The sequence below is a fragment of the Sander lucioperca genome, chromosome 4 (assembly GCF_008315115.2).
Source record: "Sander lucioperca isolate FBNREF2018 chromosome 4, SLUC_FBN_1.2, whole genome shotgun sequence".
In the NCBI taxonomy this organism is placed as follows: domain Eukaryota; kingdom Metazoa; phylum Chordata; class Actinopteri; order Perciformes; family Percidae; genus Sander; species Sander lucioperca.
This window is the reverse complement of record NC_050176.1, coordinates 35,764,683-35,786,909: the sequence shown is the minus strand read 5'-3', so window position 1 is coordinate 35,786,909 and position 22,227 is coordinate 35,764,683. Positions and strand designations below refer to the sequence as shown.

The 22,227-nt window shown below is 39.4% G+C and overlaps 2 protein-coding genes and 1 long non-coding RNA gene across 3 annotated transcripts in view; 1 reads left to right on the top strand and 2 right to left on the bottom strand.

The window, feature by feature from the left end:
* LOC116058479 (E3 ubiquitin-protein ligase TRIM39-like) overlaps positions 1-22,227 on the bottom strand; it is a 30,865-nt gene that overhangs the window by 4,012 nt on the left and 4,626 nt on the right. The window contains exons 2-3 of the mRNA XM_036000137.1: positions 5,805-6,090; positions 3,458-5,208 (exon numbers count right to left, since the gene is read on the bottom strand). Coding sequence (XP_035856030.1) covers positions 3,560-5,208; positions 5,805-6,078 — 1,923 coding nt within the window. The 5' untranslated portion in view covers positions 6,079-6,090 and the 3' untranslated portion in view covers positions 3,458-3,559. The remainder of the gene's footprint in view (positions 1-3,457; positions 5,209-5,804; positions 6,091-22,227) is intronic.
* LOC116058483 lies at positions 13,108-20,406 on the top strand. The gene is made up of 4 exons (XR_004107060.2): positions 13,108-13,507; positions 13,817-13,821; positions 20,263-20,274; positions 20,396-20,406. It is a non-coding gene; the product is annotated as an uncharacterized LOC116058483 (long non-coding RNA).
* Positions 13,919-17,921, bottom strand: LOC118492958 (E3 ubiquitin-protein ligase TRIM39-like). Its single transcript, XM_036000152.1, has 2 exons — positions 17,790-17,921; positions 13,919-16,551 (listed from the first exon to the last, which is right to left on the bottom strand). The coding sequence occupies exon 2, from the start codon at positions 16,547-16,549 to the stop codon at positions 14,903-14,905; it is 1,647 nt and encodes a 548-aa protein (XP_035856045.1). The 5' UTR covers positions 16,550-16,551; positions 17,790-17,921; the 3' UTR covers positions 13,919-14,902.

Here is a 22,227-nt window from a genome sequence, read left to right as displayed (position 1 = left end):
TTCTTACCAGTGTATCTTGACTGGGAATGAAATGAATGCAAGGAAAGTTACTTTATGAACTTGGCTTTAAGATTTGTATTTGTTTAATATTTATTTAGTGTAAACAAAAGAAAAATGTGTGAATCTGTCATTATTGCACAATTCCTCCAAGTACTTAACTAAAAAACAAAAAATCCCTATCCTTACCAGTAGGGTTGGGTATCGTTTGGTTTTTTTCTGATACCGGTGCTAAAGCGATACTTTTAAAACGGTGCCGGTGCCTAAACGGTGCCTGAACCGGTACTTTTCAATAAAGTAAAAAAAAAAAAGAAGAAAAAAAAGAAGGATACTAAACAACAGTCAGCGAATTGTTTATTGCTAAGGCCATGGTCAAAATGAAAGATTTAATAAATTATACCAATAACTTATTTCACCATTAAATTGCTGTTGAACGACAAAAACACCACCAGATGGGAAAAGGGTATTTTACAATAACTTTGAATGCACCTGTTTTAAGTGAACGCTGTGTTGTTTAATTCCAACAACGGCAGCTGCTGCACTGCAGAGCAGACTGTTACGCCCCATTGTTGGAATCCTCTACAGTGAAATACAGTCACACTTTACACTGTTTAACGTTAGCTGTCAGCATTTTAACCGTGTTTAATCCAGCTGCTAGTTAAAGGTAAGCTAACGTTACCTGCTGTCAGGTGTAGTGTAAAGTCAGGCACTGAAATGAGGCACCATAATTTTCGTTCTTATTCGGTCTCGTTACTACCATTTACATTGGCACCGTTTCGGTACCCAACCCTACTTACCAGAGTCAATATAGTGTGCAGTAACTTCTAAATAATTTTGATTACTCACTGACCAGTGATCACCGGTTAATGAGACAGCGTTTGCACTTTGCAGCAGTTCCAGTTGGGTTGCTTTCTCTGTGGAGTACAGGCTGTGTTATCGTGGGGCTGCTTTCTCCATTATGCCTGCAGCAGTAGGATGTGTTACGAGGAAGTACGGCAGCTTGATAATAAGTAAAGGTGCAGCAGAGGGTCAAAATAATAGCCTGTTAGGCACGACGCAAAGCAGAGTGAAGTGTAAAATGAATTAATACTGTAAATGGCGGCATGCAATTAAAAAAAATTAACGCGTTATGCTCTGCCCTTAATCGCATCGCGATTAACGCGTTAATGCTGACAGCCCTAGTTTTAATATATTCTTAAAGATGAGAGCAATGATCCAACAGCAATTATCCAGGGCTTTGAATTGACACCCGCCAACCCGCCAAATGCGCCAGTGATGGATGAAGCGAAGCATCTTTTTGAATTGGCCGACTGCAGACATTTTTCCAGATTGGTCTGTTTTGCTCCAAGACATTTGGCCGGTCTTTGGCTTGGAAACGTCATCTTTATCTGGCAACACTGCTTGTAGCTCTAATCCTACATTTCCCATGAACACTTTGTCATGACGTGTCATACCACTGTTGGCTACATGCCTAGCGTGCGTGGTATCGATTACAAGCTAAACCAGAGGAGCTGAAATTAAATAGTAGAGTTAGTTAGGAAAAAACAAACTTGGCTAGTGGAAAATCTGATTGGCTGGTAACTTTAAAAATCTACTAGCCGTGTTGGCTGGTGATCCAAAAAGTTAATTTAAAGCCCTGATTTTATCCCAATCCTCGCATGTGCTTTGGAGCGCTATGGAACCCGCTGGCCAAGCCTGACCTCAAACACTGCAGAACTTTGAATTTTTCACCAGTACTGACATGTATTGCACGTTTTTAAGCATCCCAAGTTCCTCAGAAATGTAAAAAATAATAATCTCTACAAAAACAATGTATTTTAGTGACAGGGACTGTTGAGCGCCTCATTGTTTGTGTGAAAAGTTATTTAAGTAAATCATATGATGGTGAAGTTGTTAGGGTTGTGGGTTTCTGTTATATTTCCTGTTTTATTTTGTTAACTCTTGCTCTGTTTTCGATTGATTCCTGTTTCCTTGTTATCTGTTCTGTTTTTCCTGAACTCATCTTTATGAATGTATAGTTGGCTTGGTTTACTTCCTGTATTATTTTGAAGTCTTTGGTTTCATGTGTCTTGGTTTAGCTTTGTTTCCTGTTTCAGTCTGATTTGTCCCTAATACGTTTCACCTGTTGGCCCCCTCCCTGCTCGTTTGGCCCTGTGTTTAATGTTCTCTGTTCTGTTCAGTCCTTGTCATGTCATCATTGTTGTCGAGTGTAACTGCTTGTTCCTGTTTTCTAGGTGTCCCTTTGGTTTGGACCTTTTGATGCCATAGTGGAGTCCAGTTACTACTTTTGGAATTTTTACCATGTTTGGATTCTTAAAGACTCACGTAAGCCTGGATTATTTTTTCTGTTATAATAAATTCTACACCTGCATCTGCCCTATCGTGTCGTGCACTTTGGGTCCAGAATCCTTTTCCTGCCTCAGCACTCGGCCAGCTCTGACAGAAGTGTTTTAACTTGCTGTGCACAAACAAGCCAGAGCCCTGTTCGTGTCTGCTGTGTCCGGGCGACACTGCACCACTCTCGGAGAAGCCCACCATCGCTGAGCTCAGGATGAAAACGGATAAAACTCACGGTAATAAAATAACATGTAACAACAATAAAGATCTTCTTTCTGACATCACATCTCCCTAAACACACGGCCTGCCTGTGTGGAGACCTGCCGCGGAGGATGCTCTCTCTTCAGCATCATAAACACCGTCAACTTTGCTCCACTGAGCAGCTTCTGGCTCTTTCAAAATAAGTGGAACAGTGTGGTTCCAGAAGTCAAAATCCCATTCATATTCTGAATAAGTGTTTGGATTATTAACCATTATTTCTTAACACTTTACATTATTAATTTCATAATAAGTGCAACAGCAGGTTCTCCAAATAGGAAAGTGGCTTACATTTAAAAGTAAAAGGTACAACTGTTGTGGTAGAAAGAACAGAACCAGCAGTTTAAAGTGATACCAGAAGAACTGATTTAGGAATAACACCATTAACATTCTTGGTCTCAACAAACAGACTTTATTTCTGCAATTATGCCACAATAATTCAGACTGTTTCTTTTCTGTCTTATTATTGAGGAATATAAAAAAAAAAAAAAAAAAAATCAGACAACCAATTTACACCATATACCTCTTAGATCCTAATTGTCCCATCAGATTTGGAATTACCTTTAATTTAAGATATTTAAAATGAGAAAAAAAACAACAACTTTTGAGTTGTTTTTTTCTCCATTTGTGGATATCTGCAATTGCTTTGTTTCTACTCATAATTTATCAGCACATTAATTTCATGCATCATAACACGATATCTATTTAAACCTCCGTTAAACCCACCGACATTTATTATAACTTCCAGAAGAAATCTGTTTCTAAAGATACCAAATATGTCAAGATGAAGTTTGATTCAATTTGCAAAGAATTGCTGCACATTTAACCATATGATAATAAATGGAATAAAGTGCAAATCAGTCACCACAGGAAACAGATTCTGTAGAAAATAAGATGTAAAATATATGAATATGTACATTTGTTCCCTTTGTTGAAAATAAATCAATATCTGAAATGAGATCAGTGATTAGTTTACTCTGACAGGAGAGATGATCAGAGGGGCAGAGTTTTTACCACCAACATTCCTACACGGACAGAAGAATGGGAAGAGTTTCTCAGTGAAGTAGCAGCCAGTAAAGGAGTAGATAAGAGCTGCAGCATCTACATCATAAAAGGAGACCAGACCCTCCTCATAATCCACAAACACCCCCACCTTCTGAGGAGGAGACTTCAGAGAGAGACGGACACCAGGGCCAGCTAGAGCTTTGTACTCATTTTTATTTCTCAACCATATTAACCAGTAACCATCCTCAGGGCTCAGTACAATGTCTCCCTTCCTGTTGATCGACTCTCTGGCCACTCCTAAATTCCAATCAGTCTTTCCTTTAACTTGAACCTCAAAGTAATATCTGCCTGAAGAGAAACTCTGCTTTCCTAAAACACAAACACACTTAGAAAATCTCTCTGGGTTGTCTGGGAGATTCTTCCTCACATCACCATGATTCACTTGTTTCCCATCATCAGACAGGATGAGATCAGGATGTGCTGTATCAGGATCAAGAGTCACATCCACTGCATACTGCTGGACCCTCTTCAGCTCGGCTTCAAGCAGCTTCTTCATCTCTTTACTGAGTGTCTCCTCCAGCTGAACCACAGCTTTCACCACAGTCCCCTCATATGATGATGGACGGACGCTGACCTCTGTCCAGTCCTTGGTGGGTGGAGGTTGTTGGATGTTTAGGGACTGGACACTCTGGAGAAGATGGAGGTGGTCTTCAGAGCGTAACACCTGCTCCACCTCAGTGCTCCTCTTCATCAGCTCAGAGATTTCCTGTTCCAGCTCTTTGATGAAAGCTTCGGCCTGTTTTTCTGTTGTTTTCTGCTTCTCTTTGATCGTGTTGATGAGCTCATTCAGGCCTCTCTCAACAGACTCCATCAGAGAAGTGAAGACCTGAACACCTTCTGCTATCTCTCTGTCTGCATCTTCCTCACTGAGGTCGACTGAGTGTTTGATCTCCTGAATCTTCAGTCGTCTCTTCTGGATCATCTGCTGAATTCCAGCCTCTGTCTTCCCCAGCTCTGCCTTCTTTTTTTCATATCCTTCTTTCAGAGGAACAACATCATGCATCTTGTGATCTAAAACAGAGCAGAGCATGCAGACACATGTCTGGTCGGTCTTACAGAACAGCTCCAGAGGTTTATCGTGCTTTGTACACATCCTGCCTTCCAGGTTCTCCACAGGGTCGATCAGCTGATGTCTTTTCAGACCTGACATGGTCAGATGAGGCTCCAGGTGAGTCTCACAGTAGGAGACCAGACACACCAGGCAGGACTTCAGGGCCTTCAGTTTGGTTCCAGTGCAGACGTCACAGGGAACTTCTCCTGGTTTGGACACTTGTTGCTCTGAGCTGCTGCTGCTGGCTTTCTGTTGAGCTGATTGTCTGAACTGAGCAACCATCTCAGAGATGAAAGTGTTGACTCTCAAATCAGGTCTGGTGGTAAAACCCTCCTTACACATTGGACACAGGTACTGGTCATTAGTATTCCAGTGATCAGTGATGCAGTTCTTGCAGAAGTTGTGACCACATGGTATGGTGACAGGATCAGTGAACACATCCAGACAGATGGAGCACAGAAACTGATCTTCAGATTGCAGATAGTTTGCAGCAGCCATATCTACACATAGTGCGAAAGAAAAGAAAAATACATTCAAAATCTGTGAACAGACTGTTTTTAGCCTACAGCCTATGGTTACTTTAGCAACAAGTAACATTATCTGTCCAAAACTCTTAATCACCTTGATACCGAGTTCACTCTCGCCAAACTGGTCTCATAACTTCATGACGGGTCCAAACTGTTCCACAAACATGTCAAACAATGCTAACTTAGCATTAAAAGTGTCATAATTTACTAAATGACACTTAAAGCTATAGTGCGTAGTTTGTGCCGCACCCGTGAGGAATTCTAAGTAATGACAACAATTATGCACGCGAATGGCGTGAATGGTGACACCATGCTGAAAAATACAGAGAGAGTTTTGTGGAGCTAAGAGTCTTAATTGGCTTTGTAGCAACTCATTTAGCAATGGCTTGAATGTACCAGGCGTTAATTATTATAAAAAAAGTTATATACTTAAAGCTTTAATGACATTATAAAATACTTCATGTTCATGATAGGTGTCATAATTATGACGGTGTCATGTCAGTCTCACTTTTGTGTTTCACATGTCCACCCACTCTTCCTGAAAATACAAATTAAAAAGGGTGACTGACCTTGTGGTCCTGAGCTGGTGTCTGGCAGACTCTGGACCAGATCATTCCTGTTGATCTCCTCTAAAACCTTCTTGGTCACCTTCAGAGCTCCTTGAAGTTGATAGGTTTTCACCATCACATCCACCGTGTCCTGCCTTTCTACGTTCTCCAACTTGGACTCTTTGATTCTTTGGTAACCTTCCAGGATGTCCCGCTGCTGCAGACACCATTTGAATTTCTTAAATTCCTCTTCTTTTAAATCCTCCAAAGTGTTGAAAAGGTCCACTGCCGTCATCGTGGCTTCCTGCTAAAATCAGAAAGTTTTGTCAAACTGAAAGAAAACTGAAACACAAATGTATCAGAGCAGAAGTTCTCATTGGCCAACACAGGAGCTGTGTTGATATGATTTATGTGTAGTTTAGTCAGTTAGAGCTCCTGCTGCAGCTCTGTGGGCTGGACCAAATGTCCTAAGGTCACCGCAAGTACTGACTGTCAGAGTGATGTAACGTTACAATAACAACGGTGTCCCGTGGTGGGATACTGCTGCGACTTTTAACGTAACGGCAAGGAAACAAACGCAAAGCAGAGCCAGACCCTGATCCGCTAGCCTCTGACCTCACGGCAGCTGCAGCTGCAACGGGGAGTCGGTAAGTTTGCAACCACTTTACTGGTCGTTAACATTACTGTTAATGTTAAGTTACAGTTAACGCTATATAAAGAGACAGCAGCCACCATTTGCATTTACAGTGAGTGCGCTGACAATAACGTTATAACGGTATGTTTCCGGGGTGAAGTTCGTTTAATGTTTGACATTCGTCAGTTTTCATGGATGTTACCTTCAATAGGTCCTTGTCAAAGCCTTGATTTCCCCCAGTTTCAGGGTATATTGGAGAGCTAATTTAGACAGGTTTCACAATTATTTTTAACTCAAAATCACCAAAAATGACGATGCAGTTAAGAGCGCAAAGAACTGAATGTCTGTCCAACGCGCCTGTAACAGTAGACATACTTTTGCAATACCAGCTATTTAAATCTTTAATACCTTTTTTGCTGTTCAACATATAAATCTCGAACCACTTCCATTATAGAGAGGGAGAGCCATTAAACATTTCACATCTGTGAATTTGTAAAAATAAATAAAGATAATAAATATAAATAAAAATGTATAGTTACCAAAAAAGATGTTAGTTTTAACACGTTTCTCATTAATGAATATATTGACATCAAACCACCTGTAATATGTCTCAGACATCCTCTTACAACGTTCACAGCTTTTAGTTTGTGTTAGTCTTTAGCAAATCCCTTAGCATCCTCATCAGTGACCAATTGTCTATACAATGCATATTTAAAGGGTATCTATCTAATAGTTTTATAATTAATGAATATATTGACATCAAACCACCTGCAATATGTCTCAGACATCCTCTCACAACTTTCACAGCTGTTAGTTTTCGAAAAAGTCTTAAGCAAGTCCTTTATCATCGTCAGTGACCTATTGTGTAAAAAATGCACATTTAGAAGTTATCAATTCTATAGGTTTTTCATTCATGAATTTACTGAGAACAAATCACATCTTACACTTGTCAGACAACCTCTTACAGCTTTAACTTTGTGAAAAAAAAAACCTTTAAAAATACCTTATCAGTATCAGTGATCTGTTTTGTAACATATGCAGATTTATAGGTTGTCATTTCAATACGTTTGTCATTTCTGAACATATGGACATCAAATCACCTCTAATATGTCTCAGACATCCCAAAAGTTACAAAGCTCTTACTTTGTGAAACAGCCCATTCAGCCATGCAAGTGTGCAATGCATCATTAACAATCAGTACTAGGTAGGAACTGGAACCGTCCAAGCAAACCTCAACTTAACAGCCTTTGCCCCAGCTGTTATGAGAAATAATAAATAATTTTGATTGATGTGGTCAAAATGTTCTTACCTCAGTTTCAGTAAAATTAATATTGACGTTATAAATTGGAAGTAAAACCATAAAATTATTTTGTACATAATGATTTATTGTTTAGCATACAATGCAAGAGGTGAATAACAAAAATTTATTAAAACGATGCGTAAAAAAAAATATTTACAAAGAAGATGCACAGCACATCATCACAGCACACCAAATAGGCTAATCTGGCGTGCTTTTGGGACAAGACAACCTTGCCAGAGGGCCTCCTTGTGTACTGAGGCCACGCCCCATCAGAACATTAAATTCTGTGTTCAGCAATAAACTAGATTAACAAATAGGGAAAACTTTACATAAAAATAAATGCAAAAACTGAAACATCTATCAAAGCAATAACTCCCAAATACATTACTGACGGTGATCATCTTAAAAGATTTAAAAAAAAAAAATTTTATTCAAAATAACAGCTGTGAAAGTTGTGAGAGGATGTCTGAGACATATTACAGGTGGTTTGATGTCAGTATATTCAGAAATGAGAAACGTGTTAAAACTAACATCTTTATTGGTAACTATACATCTTTACTTATCTTTGTTATCTTTATTTTTACTAATTCACAAGTGTGAAATGTTTAATGGCTCTACCTCTCTATAATGGAAGTGGTTTGAGATTTCTATGTTGAACAGCAAAAAAGGTATTAAAGATTGAAATAGCTGGTATTGCAATTTTACGACGGTCCCCAAGTATGTCTATTGTGACGGGCGTGTTGGATAGACATTCAGTTCTTTGCGCTCTTAACTGCATCGTCATTTTTGGTGATTTTGAGTTACAAATAACTGTGAAACGTCTGTCTGAATTAACTCTCCAATATACCCTGAAACTGAATGAAATCAAGGCTTTGACACGAACCTATTGAAGGTAACATCCGTGAAAACCGACGAATGTCAAACATTAAACTAACTTCACCCCGGTCGTTATGTTAAGAGTCAAAACTCTGCAACAGCCCAAATCATGTCACTGACGTTAACACTTAACGTTACTTACTTTCTCTTCTTCATCCCCTGTGGGATAGAAAGCTGCAAAGAGATCTCTCCATCGTGTTTAATCCTTGGCAACAGGCTACGCATCTGCCCATGACAGGTGCATCTTGTCCAGCAGCTCCTCCAACTTTGGAGGCCCTGTGTAAAACTTGTTTTGCTTTTCCATAGGGCCCGCAAACGGAACAACTTCTTCTTAAGAAAGAACAGTCCTGTTGTCACAGTGAGACGTTGCGCTGTGAGCCTGGGCAAGCAAAGTGAGAGCGATACAGACCCGTAAATGAGATCGTTTCTCAGCGTTTACGTTCTAAAGTACAAATAAATTAACATTAACTCAAAATGATTTGGGGGAGAAGGGCACTTTTTCCTCTGCATTTCATTCATTGCATTTGGAATGGATTCATGACCATTTAGCCGTACATGGAGATAAATGGCACCAGTACCCGCAGGTCCAAGTTTACCCGCAGCAACTTTCCCTCTTTAGCATTTAGCTTAGCGCCATTGTAACCATAAACATCACTGGCTTGGCCGTATCATCCTCCCTAGCTCCGACCTCTCGTCAAAAATTGTCCCATCTGCTTTTTAAAAACCAAGATGGTAACGGCCAAATCACCAAACTCCTGGCCAAACATCCATTATTTTTAAGGTCTTTGTAAGCAAGTGACCCGGTGTGAAAGGGGTAGAAATGGAAACTGTAAATGTTAAACCAGGATGCTAATTAATGAAAACCACACATAGTGAAGTCAGTCATATATTCTGTTAGCTTTTGTTCAACCAGCTTTTAGTTCTTGAAATAAAGGCTGTCTTGTTGCTAGCAGCATGACACCAAACACTACTATAATGTACAAGAAAGATAACATCATTATGAAACTACAACTTTAAGCTTAACACATCTGACTGGAATGAGTGGAGCACTCTCCTGTAAGTTTGTCCCCCCACAGGTATCTATCTTCTATTGTCTATCTGGTGAAGTCTTACTTGATTAGGTTTAAATTTGATTTGAGAACTAAGCTTGTCTAATGAAAAGACATTGAACAGACAGAGTCATTAGCTGGAGAGGCCTGAGGGCTCAATGGCAGGAGCATCTGATCTTGACTGTGACAAACCTCTGTCCGCTGTCATTTTGCCAGATTCTTGACTGAAGTTATTTATGTGGCAGTCTTGTCACACCTAAACACCACAAACTGTCCCAGCCTATCACACCTCAGCTCCACCCAAGCCACCTCCAGTAACTGACAGAGACAAACTGCAGGTTTCAACTTGTCCCTTCAGAAACCTCTGGATGTGTTTTTTCTGTACTTCAGGATTAAAAGACTGTTTTGCTGATAATAATATTAATTAGTATCTTTTATCTTGTTGTTGAGGACGTGTGTCCACAAATCTAAACCAAGACAGATTTACACTTTTGATGGGATGAAGTTTGTGACACAAACTTGCCAATCAAAAACAACTCTCTGCCTTCACAAACGGTTCTGAGTAGTTTTGTAGAGTCAGAGAACAAATAACTGATCCAAGTTTCAGAGAATAAAGTATTCAGGCTGATGGAGACGTTCTGACACTCCCTCATATCTCAGCAGTGAAGTCAGCGGAGATTAAAATCTAACTTGTTTCCTGGTGATGATTAAATCTGAGAAAGGCTCATTTTGGCCAAAACGTCTCACTTCATAGAATAATTACTGAGTTACTTCAGATATACAAACAGTTTACAATTGTGCTGAAAGAATGTGTCACTGCTCTCATCTTAAAGTATATTATGTAGCACACAATATATCACAAATGATAGCTGAGTTTCTTCATCAAAGGTGTGTAATGTTACCTGTGAGGCTGCTCCGCTGTTAAAGTCCCGTTCAGATGAGGTCAAAGAGACGTGGTACCTTCATCAGCAGACACTGACAGATGCTGCTGCTGTCTGTCTTCATCTGACTGACATCCATCACATCGTAACACCTTTATATCCAGAAACGTCATGTGACGTGAGAGCAGGACCCAGTCTGACCTGTTGTGCTGCCAGAGAGTTTTCAGGTTAATTATGTAATGAGGCAGTAGCAGTCTAACCTGATTACAACATGTACAAAGAGTTTGACTCCAAAGAAACTGACGTTAGAATGTTGTACATCCAGTGTTACTCCGTCAGTTACTGTAATGGAGTGCTGTGGTATCAGGACTACATGTTGCTGTGAGTTTTGTTATTCTGGTAATTTGCTGCCGCCACAACTGAACCCATTAACAAACTAACTTTCTTCTTAATCGTCACCTACACAGAGTGTATATAGTGAAATTTATTTCTGCAGTTTAACCCATCCTAAGTATTAGGGGCAGTGGACAGCTCAGGTCCCATGGCATGAACATTTCACTTTATGAGTTAAATTTGTTAAAGTTTTTTAACATTAATATGAGTTCCCCCAGCCTGCCTATGGTCCCCCAGTGGCTAGAAATGGTGATAGGTGTAAACCAAGTCCTGGGTATCCTGCTCTGCCTTTGAGAAAATGAAAGCTCAGATGGGCCGATCTGGAATCTTCCCTTTATGACGTCATAAGGGGAAAGGTTACCTCCCCTTTCTCTGCTTTGCCCGCCCAGAGAATTTGGCCCACCCATGAGAGAGAGAGAGACATCATGGCTTTAAAACAAGCAAAGCCCCCCCCCCTCCTCCTCAATAGCATTTAAAGTTACAGACACAGAAATAGCACGTCCTAAGGAAAGCTCATTATGGGACTGGCTCTAGTGGCTGTAATTCTACACCAAGGCTGAATTTCGGGAAAGAGACTTCAGATACAGTATTAGGGGACCACTAAGGTCTATATAAAGAGACTTCAGATACAGTATTAGGGGACCACTAAGGTCTATATAAAGAGACTTCAGATACAGTATTAGGGGACCACTAAGGTCTATATAAAGAGACTTCAGATACAGTATTAGGGGACCACTAAGGTCTATATAAAAGAGACTTCAGATACAGTATTAGGGGACCACTAAGGTCTATATAAAGAGACTTCAGATACAGTATTAGGGGACCACTAAGGTCTATATAAAGAGACTTGAGATACAGTATTAGGGGACCACTAAGGTCTATATAAAAGAGACTTCAGATACAGTATTAGGAGACCACTAAGGTCTATAAAAAAGCATCCAAAAAGCAGTATGTCATAGGACCTTTAAGGAATAAGAAGATGGATTGTTGTCCGTCCAGTGTTGCCCTGCCTCTTACTGCAACTCTGTTGTTAGCTTTTGTTCCTCATGTTCAGACATGATTTTAGTGACACACAAGTTTTCTCTGGCTTACAAATAGTGCCTGTAGCTGCTGTTAATGGAAGACATCTCCAAGGGGAGCATGACCCCCTAAGTTTGGGCTGAGTCCCCAATGTTAACGCCTGGCCCTGTCCCTACACATAGACAGGTTTTCCCTGGCTTAACATGAGGTGAAGAAAGGCGCTACTGTATAAGTTAGGTACTGTACCTTATACATGAGTTAACTTTGTTTGAGGGTCACTGAGCTGTGTAGACACCCTGTGATAAGTGGAAGAGTAAGAATAATACTACAATTTACCGGACAATTGTAACAAGGAATCATGAAGGTGTATCAGTGTTTGGTTAACAGCATAGTGACTCCATGCTGGTTGTCTCTTTGTGTTGTGCTCCTTCCAGTGGTCGCTCTGTGCCATAACACCAGGAAGTGGTGTACATGGAAGCTTGTTGCTGTTGTTACTGTAGTGCAGCACTGCGGTTTTTATGGTGTTTACCTGTTTAAATTGCATACAATAACACCAGCAAGATTTCTTACAACCCCATTTATTAACTATTTAAATTTATCTTGACAGGGCTTATATACAAAAGCATGACGATTTTCATGCACCACTTTGAGCTACAAATAAAACAGATATTTTTTTTTAGATATTTTAGTTTTTTGCTGTGATGTCTGTGCCTTTGACCACTGAAACTAAAGAAAAATATATTTGTCTTTGGTATGATTCTTGAAATAAGAACACTCATCCAGTTTTTCTTACAGATGTTTTGGATGTAGTTTAATGTTTAAATCACTGCTGTTGGAAACAAACATTTCTTCCTGCCACTGCTTCACATTAAAAGTTGAATTAAATACAACTTGTGTGTAAACCAGCTTTTCTGTTCAGTGTTTGGTGGTCAAGGTACTGCTTACTCAGGCCTTGTGTTCAACAACTACTTTATTTTACAGTTTTTAATTCTACAATCACATATTTACAGATTTCTTTGACTCATAAACCATCTTACAGAATTCACAAAAACACATAACAAAGACCATAGTGACCAGTAATTATTTCACACAAGATAGAAACATCCATTAACTTTTTATACCCGGTATAACAACAACACATACTGTGTTCTGTAGACATTATAGGATGTAATAGACCTTACTCTTAAATGAAGATTCATGACACAATGAAATATTCAGCAATATGTTTTCTGTGGCTGCACATCAAATACAAATAAATGTGGATGTTTTGCATCATTTGTTTGCAAGTGAACTCAAACTTCATCTTGACATATTTGGTGTCTTTAGAAACTGATTTCTTCTGGAAGTTATAATAAATGTCTGTGGGTTTAACAGATGTTTAAATAGATATCCTCCACATAGCGTGTGTCATGATGCATCAAATTAATGTGTTGATTATGTAATCAGATACACATTTATTTGTATTTGATGTGCAGCCACAGAAAACATATTGCTGAATATTTCATTGTGTCATGAAGCTTTATTTAAGAGTAAGGCCTATTACATCCCATAATGTCTACAGAACACAGTATGTGTTGTTGAATGAATACGTTGATTATGTAATCCGATACACATAATAAAACCTTAACAATGAAGTGTAAATTAATCAACACAGGAAATAGAAATAAATCAATAAATGAAATAAGTGAGTACAGGAGAATGGGAGGAACTGGACTCATAACACGTATGTCTACATCTGAATCTCAATATTCTTGGACAATTATGTGCAATAATTGCTCAGTTACATGTGCAATATCTGTTATTTATTCATTGCTGCCACTTATATTTATGCTGTACTTTATGTTTATACTGTACTCTATGTTTACACTGTACTTCAATAGCATTTGTACAATCCATTGTTTTAGCAACAGAATCTTTTCAACCATGGCGGTATCTACCATTAAGGGACACCGAGGTCAGGATCTCCTCTGTATTAACCCCCCCCCCCAATAAAAAAGAGATTAAACTGCGTAAATAAAACTTGTACAACGCCAAGATACGACTTGCTCCTCTGTCTGATCCTCATCACCGTCATTGCTTGTGTGCGGGTGGTGGGTGACTGAGTAGGCGGTGAAGTGGATTATCCTGTCGTAACTATATATAAAAATATATATAACTATATACAATCTTTGACCAGCACCATTGTGAAAAGCTGTTCTTTCTAGTGACTACAGCAGGGAAATAATGTAGACAAATTAGTGTATTTAACTAGTAGAACTTTACTTTTCAATGCTATTCATCTCCAGACAGACATCTGACAAAAAGCTCCCTTGCTGTTGCGCTGCATGAAAACAGTGCAGTGACCATTGATGCCATCCAATATTGATGTAATGTTAGCTAATTTCACTTGGATGAATGTTAACGTTACCTTATATGGTTTGCTAGCTGGTTAATTGTATGATTAATGTTGTTATCCTAACATTATCAGAGAACAGTAACCTGTAATAATGTTACCCCACGCTGTTACTATATAAATATATCAACTGAGTTGTTGTGTTTAACTTCTTCACTGAGACAAACTAAAATGAAGAGACTACTTCAGAAAAAGCTTTCGAGATGAACAAGATCATGATAAGACCAAAAGAAAAAGGAAGGTGCTGTATTCTTACTGCTCCCCCCTGGATTTTGAAGCTACTGTTATACAATAGTTGATCTCCAAATGTCTTAAGATGCACATATTTAGATCAGGGAAATAAAAACTAAATTTGTACCTCTGTAATGCTAAAATCCTGGATACAGTCCTGTTTTCGATAATTTTAACATAATCTCACTTTACTTCTGCTTAACTTTTTATTTCTTGCAATGTAGCTATGTTACATTATACACTTACTGACTATCTTTTTTCTTACTCTTATTTTTTACCTTGACTGTGAGCAACTGCAACTAACAATTTCCCTGAGGGGATCAATAAAGTATTCTGATTCTGATTAGTTTACTCTGACAGGAGTGATGATCAGAGGTGCAGCGTTTTTACGGCCATAATTATCACCAGTAAAGAAGTATGGGAAGAGTTTCTCAGTGAAGGAGCAGCCAGTAAAGGAGTAGATAAGAGCTGCAGCATCTACGTCATAAAAGGAGACCAGACCCTCCTCATAATCCACAAACACCCCCACCTTCTGAGGCCGAGAATTTAGAGAGAGACGGACTAGAGGGACATCATTAGCTTCGTACTTATTTCTCTTTTTCAACAATATTGTCCAGTAACCATCCTCAGGACTCAGTGTGATGTGCTTCCTGTTGATCGACTCTCTGGCCACTCCTAAATCCCATTCAGTCTTTCCTTTAACTTGAACCTCAAAGTAAAATCTGCCTGAAGAGAAACTCTGTTTTCCTAAAACACAAGAATGGTTAGAAAATCTCTTTCGGTTGTTTGGGAGATTCTTCTCCACCTTACCAAGATTCACTTGTTTCCCATCATCAGACAGGATGAGATTAGGATGTGCTGTATCAGGATCAAAAGTCACATCCACTGCATACTGCTGGACTCTCTTCAGCTCAGACTCAGCGAGCCGCTTCTTCATCTGTTTAACAAGTGTCTCCTCCATCTGAACCACAGCTTTCACCACAGTCCCCTCATATGATGATGGACGGACGCTGACCTCTGTCCAGTCCTTGGTGGGTGGAGGTTGTTGGATGTTTAGGGACTGGACACTCTGGAGAAGATGGAGGTGGTCTTCAGAGCGTAACACCTGCTCCACCTCAGTGCTCCTCTTCATCAGCTCAGAGATTTCCTGTTCCAGCTCTTTGATGAAAGCTTCGGCCTGTTTTTCTGTTGTTTTCTGCTTCTCTTTGATCGTGTTGATGAGCTCATTCAGGCCTCTCTCAACAGACTCCTTCAGAGAAGTGAAGACCTGAACACCTTCTGCTATCTCTCTGTCTGCATCTTCCTCACTGAGGTCGACTAAGTGTTTGATCTCCTGAATCTTCAGTCGTCTCTTCTGGATCATCTGCTGAATTTCAGCCTCTGTCTTCCCCAGCTCTACCTTCTTTCCTTCATATCCTTCTGTCAGAGGAACAACATCATGCTTCTTGTGATCTAAAACAGTGCAGAGCATGCAGACACATGTCTGGTCGGTCTTACAGAACAGCTCCAGAGGTTTATCATGTTTCGTACACATCCTGCCTTCCAGGTTCTCCACAGGGTCGATCAGCTGATGTCTTTTCAGACCTGACATGGTCAGATGAGGCTCCAGGTGAGTCTCACAGTAGGAGACCAGACACACCAGGCAGGACTTCAGGGCCTTCAGTTTGGTTCCAGTGCAGACGTCACAGGGAACTTCTCCTGGTTTGGACACTTGTTGCTCTGAGCTGCTGCTGCTGGCTTTCTGTTGAGCTGACTGTCTGAACTGAGCGACCATCTCAGAGATGAAAGTGTTGACTCTCAAATCAGGTCTTGTGGTAAAGGCCTCTTTACATAACGGACACTGGCATCGGTCACTAATATTCCAGTGATCAGTGATGCACTTCTTGCAGAAGTTGTGACCACATGGTGTGCTGACAGGATCAGTGAACACATCCAGACAGATGGAGCACAGAAACTGATCTTCAGATTGGAGGTAGTTTGCAGCAGCCATATCTACACATGGTGTGAAAGAAAAGAAAAACATTATATTCAAAATACAGTTTTAATTTAAGCTGCAAGCAGTGATGAACAGGCCCTCGCACACTTCTGCATGTTCGGGGGTAATGATGGGCTGTCGGTCATCGTAGCTGTGCATTTCTGGGTTTATCGAACACTGCGCATGAGTTAAGGCCTTTACACACTTGGAACGTTTTTTTTGTGCTATTAATTTGCACATCAGTATTGTTTTTATAACTTGTTTTCGTCATGAGTACTTTCATGCAACTTATATTTTACAGGATCATAATACAACAACACAGAGGCTGCTGTCCAAACATTACTTGCTTTCAACCTTGACAAAGGCAGCGTTTACAACTTGATCTGGCACCAATATTCAAACCTTTTTATTAAACAAATTTGGAACACTGCCGGTAAGAATGGTTTTGAAGTGGCCGGGTTAGCTCAGTTGGTAGAGCAGGCGCATTTATACAGACGTGTATGCCTCGATGCAGAAGGTCCAGGGTCGGGTGTACCTGCTTGTTCCTGTTTTCTAGGTGTCCCTTTGGTTTGGACCTTTTGATGCCATAGTGGAGTCCAGTTACTACTTTTGGAATTTGTACCTTGTTTGGATTCTTAAAGACTCACGTAAGCCTGGATTGTTTTCTGTTAAAAAGAATTCTACACCTACATCTGCCCTATCGTGTCGTGCACTTTGGGTCCAGAATCCTTTTCCTGCCTCAGCACTCGGCCAGCCCTGACAGAAGTGTCTTAACTTGCACCGAGCTGTGCACAAACACGCCCATTAAAGTGGGCCGGACAAGCTGAAGCCCTACTCTGATAAAACAGCACAGGATATGTCCACACTCTGTTGTGTAGACCAGTTTTTATTAAAGAACAGCACTGCTAACAAAGCTCTGCTTACTGTACATTTCCTCCAGCTGCTTCACATTAAAAGCCTTCCACTGGTTCTCTGGTGGAAAGCTTTTATTGTGAAACAGCCAGAGGAAATAGAGAAAGTAGTGTGTAGGAGGTGATCAGTAACCAGCTCCTAAAGTCCTGAGAACTGACACAGAGAGACTGTTTAAAGCTGTTAAAGTGGACTACTGTAAAGTGGGCCTGCAGACAAACAGCCATAGTTATATTGTTACTAATTTCACAAGTAATTAAAAGAGAGGAACTTCCTTTGTGAGTAGAGCTGAAGTTTAGTGTTAATCCTGGTTGTAGAAAGTGTAAATATGATCAGCTGTACTCACCAGTGTTTGGCAGAGACTCTGCTGTGTTGTTGAGAAAGACCTGATGAAGTCAGTTTGACTTTTCTTTCAGAGAGAAACAGAGTCTTGTCTCTACTGCAGCGTGGCTGACACTCTGACAAACTTAACTTTACTTTCTGGAGTGTGACGTTGTATCTCTCCTCTTTCCAGTGTTGCTCCTCCTCTTATTTACACAGTTATTGTGAAATACCAGGGTGTTCTGTAGTTGATATGGAACAAAGGTCATGTTATAACTAACGTATTATGTCCTGAAACTTTAAGGAGCCTCAGCTTTACTACAACCAAAAGAGTTTAGTTTATAGTTTGTTGGACACAAAGAGAGAGAGATTACACAAATCTGCAACATGTCAATGATAACACAATAAAGTCCAACACTTGTTTCCGTTGTGGATCTTGATGTAAAGACAACAAACTACCATCAGATCATACAACAAATACAATATGTATCATCAACAAGACAATCACTACATCCAGAAATAAAATATATTCTTACAAATTAACTATTGGCCTTTGCACACATAGAATATGTAACATTGGGGAAATAAAAAAATCATCAAAAAGAGAAGTTAATTCCTGTTTGCTCTGCAAAGTGTTTTATGGATATTCATTCATTCATCCGCAGAGTTTACATGAATGAAGATTTGGATTTTTAACTTATGCCTTTGTAGCAGAATTATAGTATTTTATATAGTAAAAAGTGATGTAGTGTGTAAGTTAAGACTGTTTTAGATATGTTACTTCTGTTAGGGTTAGGAAACATGCCGTTCAACCAGGAAACCGTAGCAACACGCTGCACACAGTGTTAAGATGGAACGAGCCCCTGGCTTCTCTGTTCAGTGTTTGGAGTTCAAGTCACTGCTCACTCAAGGCTGGTGTTCAACAGCTGGTTTATTTTACAGTTTTTATCTTATCTTACAATCACATAGTTACAGATTTATTTGACTTATTTCCCATTAACCATTTCACTACCACTATTCTCAAAAAAAAACTAAAACGGCTAACAGTAATTAACCAAATCACTTTTTAGACAAATTATCACACATTAGCTGTGTTTGAAACCACTCCCCCATTCACTCACTATTCTCTATATAGTGTTTATTAAATAGTGAACTATATCGGGAACGACCAAACCAGATTTCAGACACTACACTGAAAACACATCGTTGTGTCAGTAGATGTGCTGGTTGTTTGTGTGATGGAGGCGGGCGCGCCCAGCAACAAACCCAAAAAAAATACTTCTAATACTAATACTATCCCTGAAACAAAGTGAGCACTCAGAAGAATAGTAAAATGTTGTATATTATATATGTTGCATGTTACATTTCCACTGTTTAGAAACCAAAGCCAGCTCCATTTTTCCTTTTCTGTTTCCGCGGTGACTTCTGCCTCCTTTCCTCCAGGAAAACACGACCGCATTGCATTGTGGGATACGGGAGTAACATGTAGGGTACATCGTATGTACACTCAAATTAGCAGTGCATTGTGGGTATTTGATAGTGGACTATATAGTGAATGAAATTAACCGCAGTGAATTTGAACACCACTACAAAGTGGCGAACACACTACATAGTGCACTATTTCCGTGATAGGGAATGTTTAACGATACACAGCTACTGATTAACTTTGTCCATTAACTTTTTAACACTTCCATGTTAGCTTACTTTTTTAGCGCTGAAGGTTGCCGCTTGATGTAGAGCTGTAGTCACAAACTATGTTTCTTTCCATCCTCAACCATGGATCGAAACAGATCAAAATCATGCCAAAATAACTACATCATGATGCAGATTTCTATAAGGTCTGAATTCATTCTTATTAATTGATCACGGCTATGCTATGCAGGAGAATCTCAACGCTGATAGGCTGTAACTAAACGGCGCCACACACATTTCTTGGTTAAGTTGAAATTTGAAACTCACACAAATTATGGTGTGTCTTTGCATTGACTTTGTAGACATTTACGCCGCACAAAACGCTTGCAACGCATTCAGTGTGAACATGGCTGAAAAAGACTGTTGCTGCAATTTTGTTTGTTTTGGTGGTCAGCGTGGCAGCAGTACAGTAACTTTGTCTAATCATGCCTTTGTGTTGTGATCCATCTAGCGTCACTGTGTCCATGTTCGGACAGCACTCGCTGCTATTGGCCATATTCGGACACTTCCGACCTGACGCACGTTCCGGTCTTTTCGCGGTTCTTTACGTTTCTGATCATCACGAAAAAATGTAGCAGAATTGATTTATACCCATCTAGCAATCTACGTATGAATTTTCCTATATGTACGTGGACATTTAGATGTCTAATTCGTATATGAAAGTTACTTTGATGAGGAAAAGAAGTAAGAACGCTCGGGCGACGATCTTTCCCTCTAATAAGTTTCTATTTTTACTGAAATTAAGGAGCTTTTATTGCATAGTTCAGAGTTTTTGAAGCATGTTAGGTTATTGTGAAGGACGGAAGTACTATCCGGTAGTTTTGACAGCATTGATGGGACTTAATACCCCCGAAAGACCAGCAACGGCCAGTGTTTAGCTAGCTAACTACAGCGAGCGATAGCGTAATTCAGCCGGCTCTTGTAAAGTAGAAGCTAAAGTAAACAGTTAAAACTATATACCGTTAGAAAGGTAAGAAGTTACACTTTAGTTTAACACCATTAAATTAACTGAAAACATTAATAGATCATTTATATTTGTATTTGAACAGATATTTTGATACAACGCCAATAAGTGTCCGAACGTGGACACGGTGACGCTAGTGGTCGTTCTGTGTCACAACACTGTTGTTGCTGCTGCAGTGTAGCAGGGAGTCATGGAGACGTGCTCAGACATGAGGAAGGCTTTCAGCTCTCAAGAAATGTTCAGAATTTAAATTAATACCCTGCACTTATCAATTATTGTTGTTAGACTCTTTCAGAGAGATTATACAACATATGTTGTCAGTATTGAAATGTGGCTTTAAACAATAATGTCAACTTACAACATAGAAAACTAAAGTTATTGTTATTGTCAGACGTTACCCGCAAGAAGAAGCTCTGCAGAACAACTATAGATGAAAACAGGGAAAATGTCTTAGGTGCTATGGCAGCCTGTTTTAACATTTAGTCGACCCACACTCCTATCTGTAATTACATTTTAGATATTTATAATAGCATTTCTCCTAGTCAAAATTATATTCTAACTAGTCAGAATGGTAATTAAAGATATCCACAATAACATTCTTACTTGTAGTGATTGTTTCTCAAGATATCTACAACTTTCATTGTCCTAGTCAAAACTAAATTTAAATCATTAAATTGTATAAGTGGCCGTTTTAACATTTAGTACCTAGACTGGATATTTATTGCAGATATCTGTATTTAATTCTTCCTAGTCAGAAAGAACTTTCTAGATATATGCAATAGATTTTATTAGAATATGTCCACATCCTGTTGTGTAGACCAGTTTTATTAAAGATCAGCACTGCTAACAAAGCTCTGCTTACTGGACATTTCTTCCAGCTGCTTCACATTAAAGGTCTCCCACTGGTAATCTGGGGGATCTTATTGTGAAACAGCCAGAGGAATTAGAGGAAGCAGTGTGTAGGAGACAATCAGGAAAACAGTACCTAAATCCAGAATAAACCTTAGATATCTATAATCCAGGTGTTACTAGTCATCATTTTAATTTCAGTGAAAAAATGATGAAAAACAGATATCCACAAAACATTTGTGAATATCTGCAATTGCATATTTACCAGTCATAATGCCAACTGTGGTCATACGTAATTACATTTGTAGTCAAAATGTACTTTAGATATTCAAAATGACATTTATGATATCTGAAATTAAAATGATGACTCGTAACAACTGGATTGTAGATGTCTGAAACTGGAGTTCTTCCTAGTAAGAAATCTATTGCAGTATTCTTGAATGTTGATCCTGGATCGGAAGCATTAAATACAATCTGCAATAAATATCCAGTCTAGCTATTAAATGTTAAGACGACTTTCCCCACAGTAGCAGACATAAGGGAACAACATCAGAGGAGGAAGATCTTCAGATTGGTTTTAGCATTTTGAAAATAAAGTCAAAATGTTGAGAATTTTAACATCATCCTCAACATTTAGACTTTATTCTCAAAATAAAATAAAAAAATGAAAACAAAAACTATCTCTGATTGTTACGACCCCTCCCTTTTCTGCCTGCTGGTGGCTTCTCTGGCTTTCCTGGCATGAGCTGGCAGTATGGGAGGGGTCGTTAGTTAATTAGTGGACACCTGGGAAAGCCTCAACCAAGGCTATTTATACAAGTCATGTCTGATTGTTCTCTCTCTGCATTCTCCTTCTCCTAGGCTTCACATCTCCTTTGTTGCAGTTGTCATTTGTCCACACAGCTTTCACTCACACACACACCGCACACACTACTGATTACATTGATTCCACACCTGT

Coding starts and splice junctions, on each gene's coding strand:
- LOC118492958 (XM_036000152.1), bottom strand. CDS start 16,549: ATGGCTGCTGCAAACTACCTCCAATCTGAAGATCAGTTTCTGTGCTCC.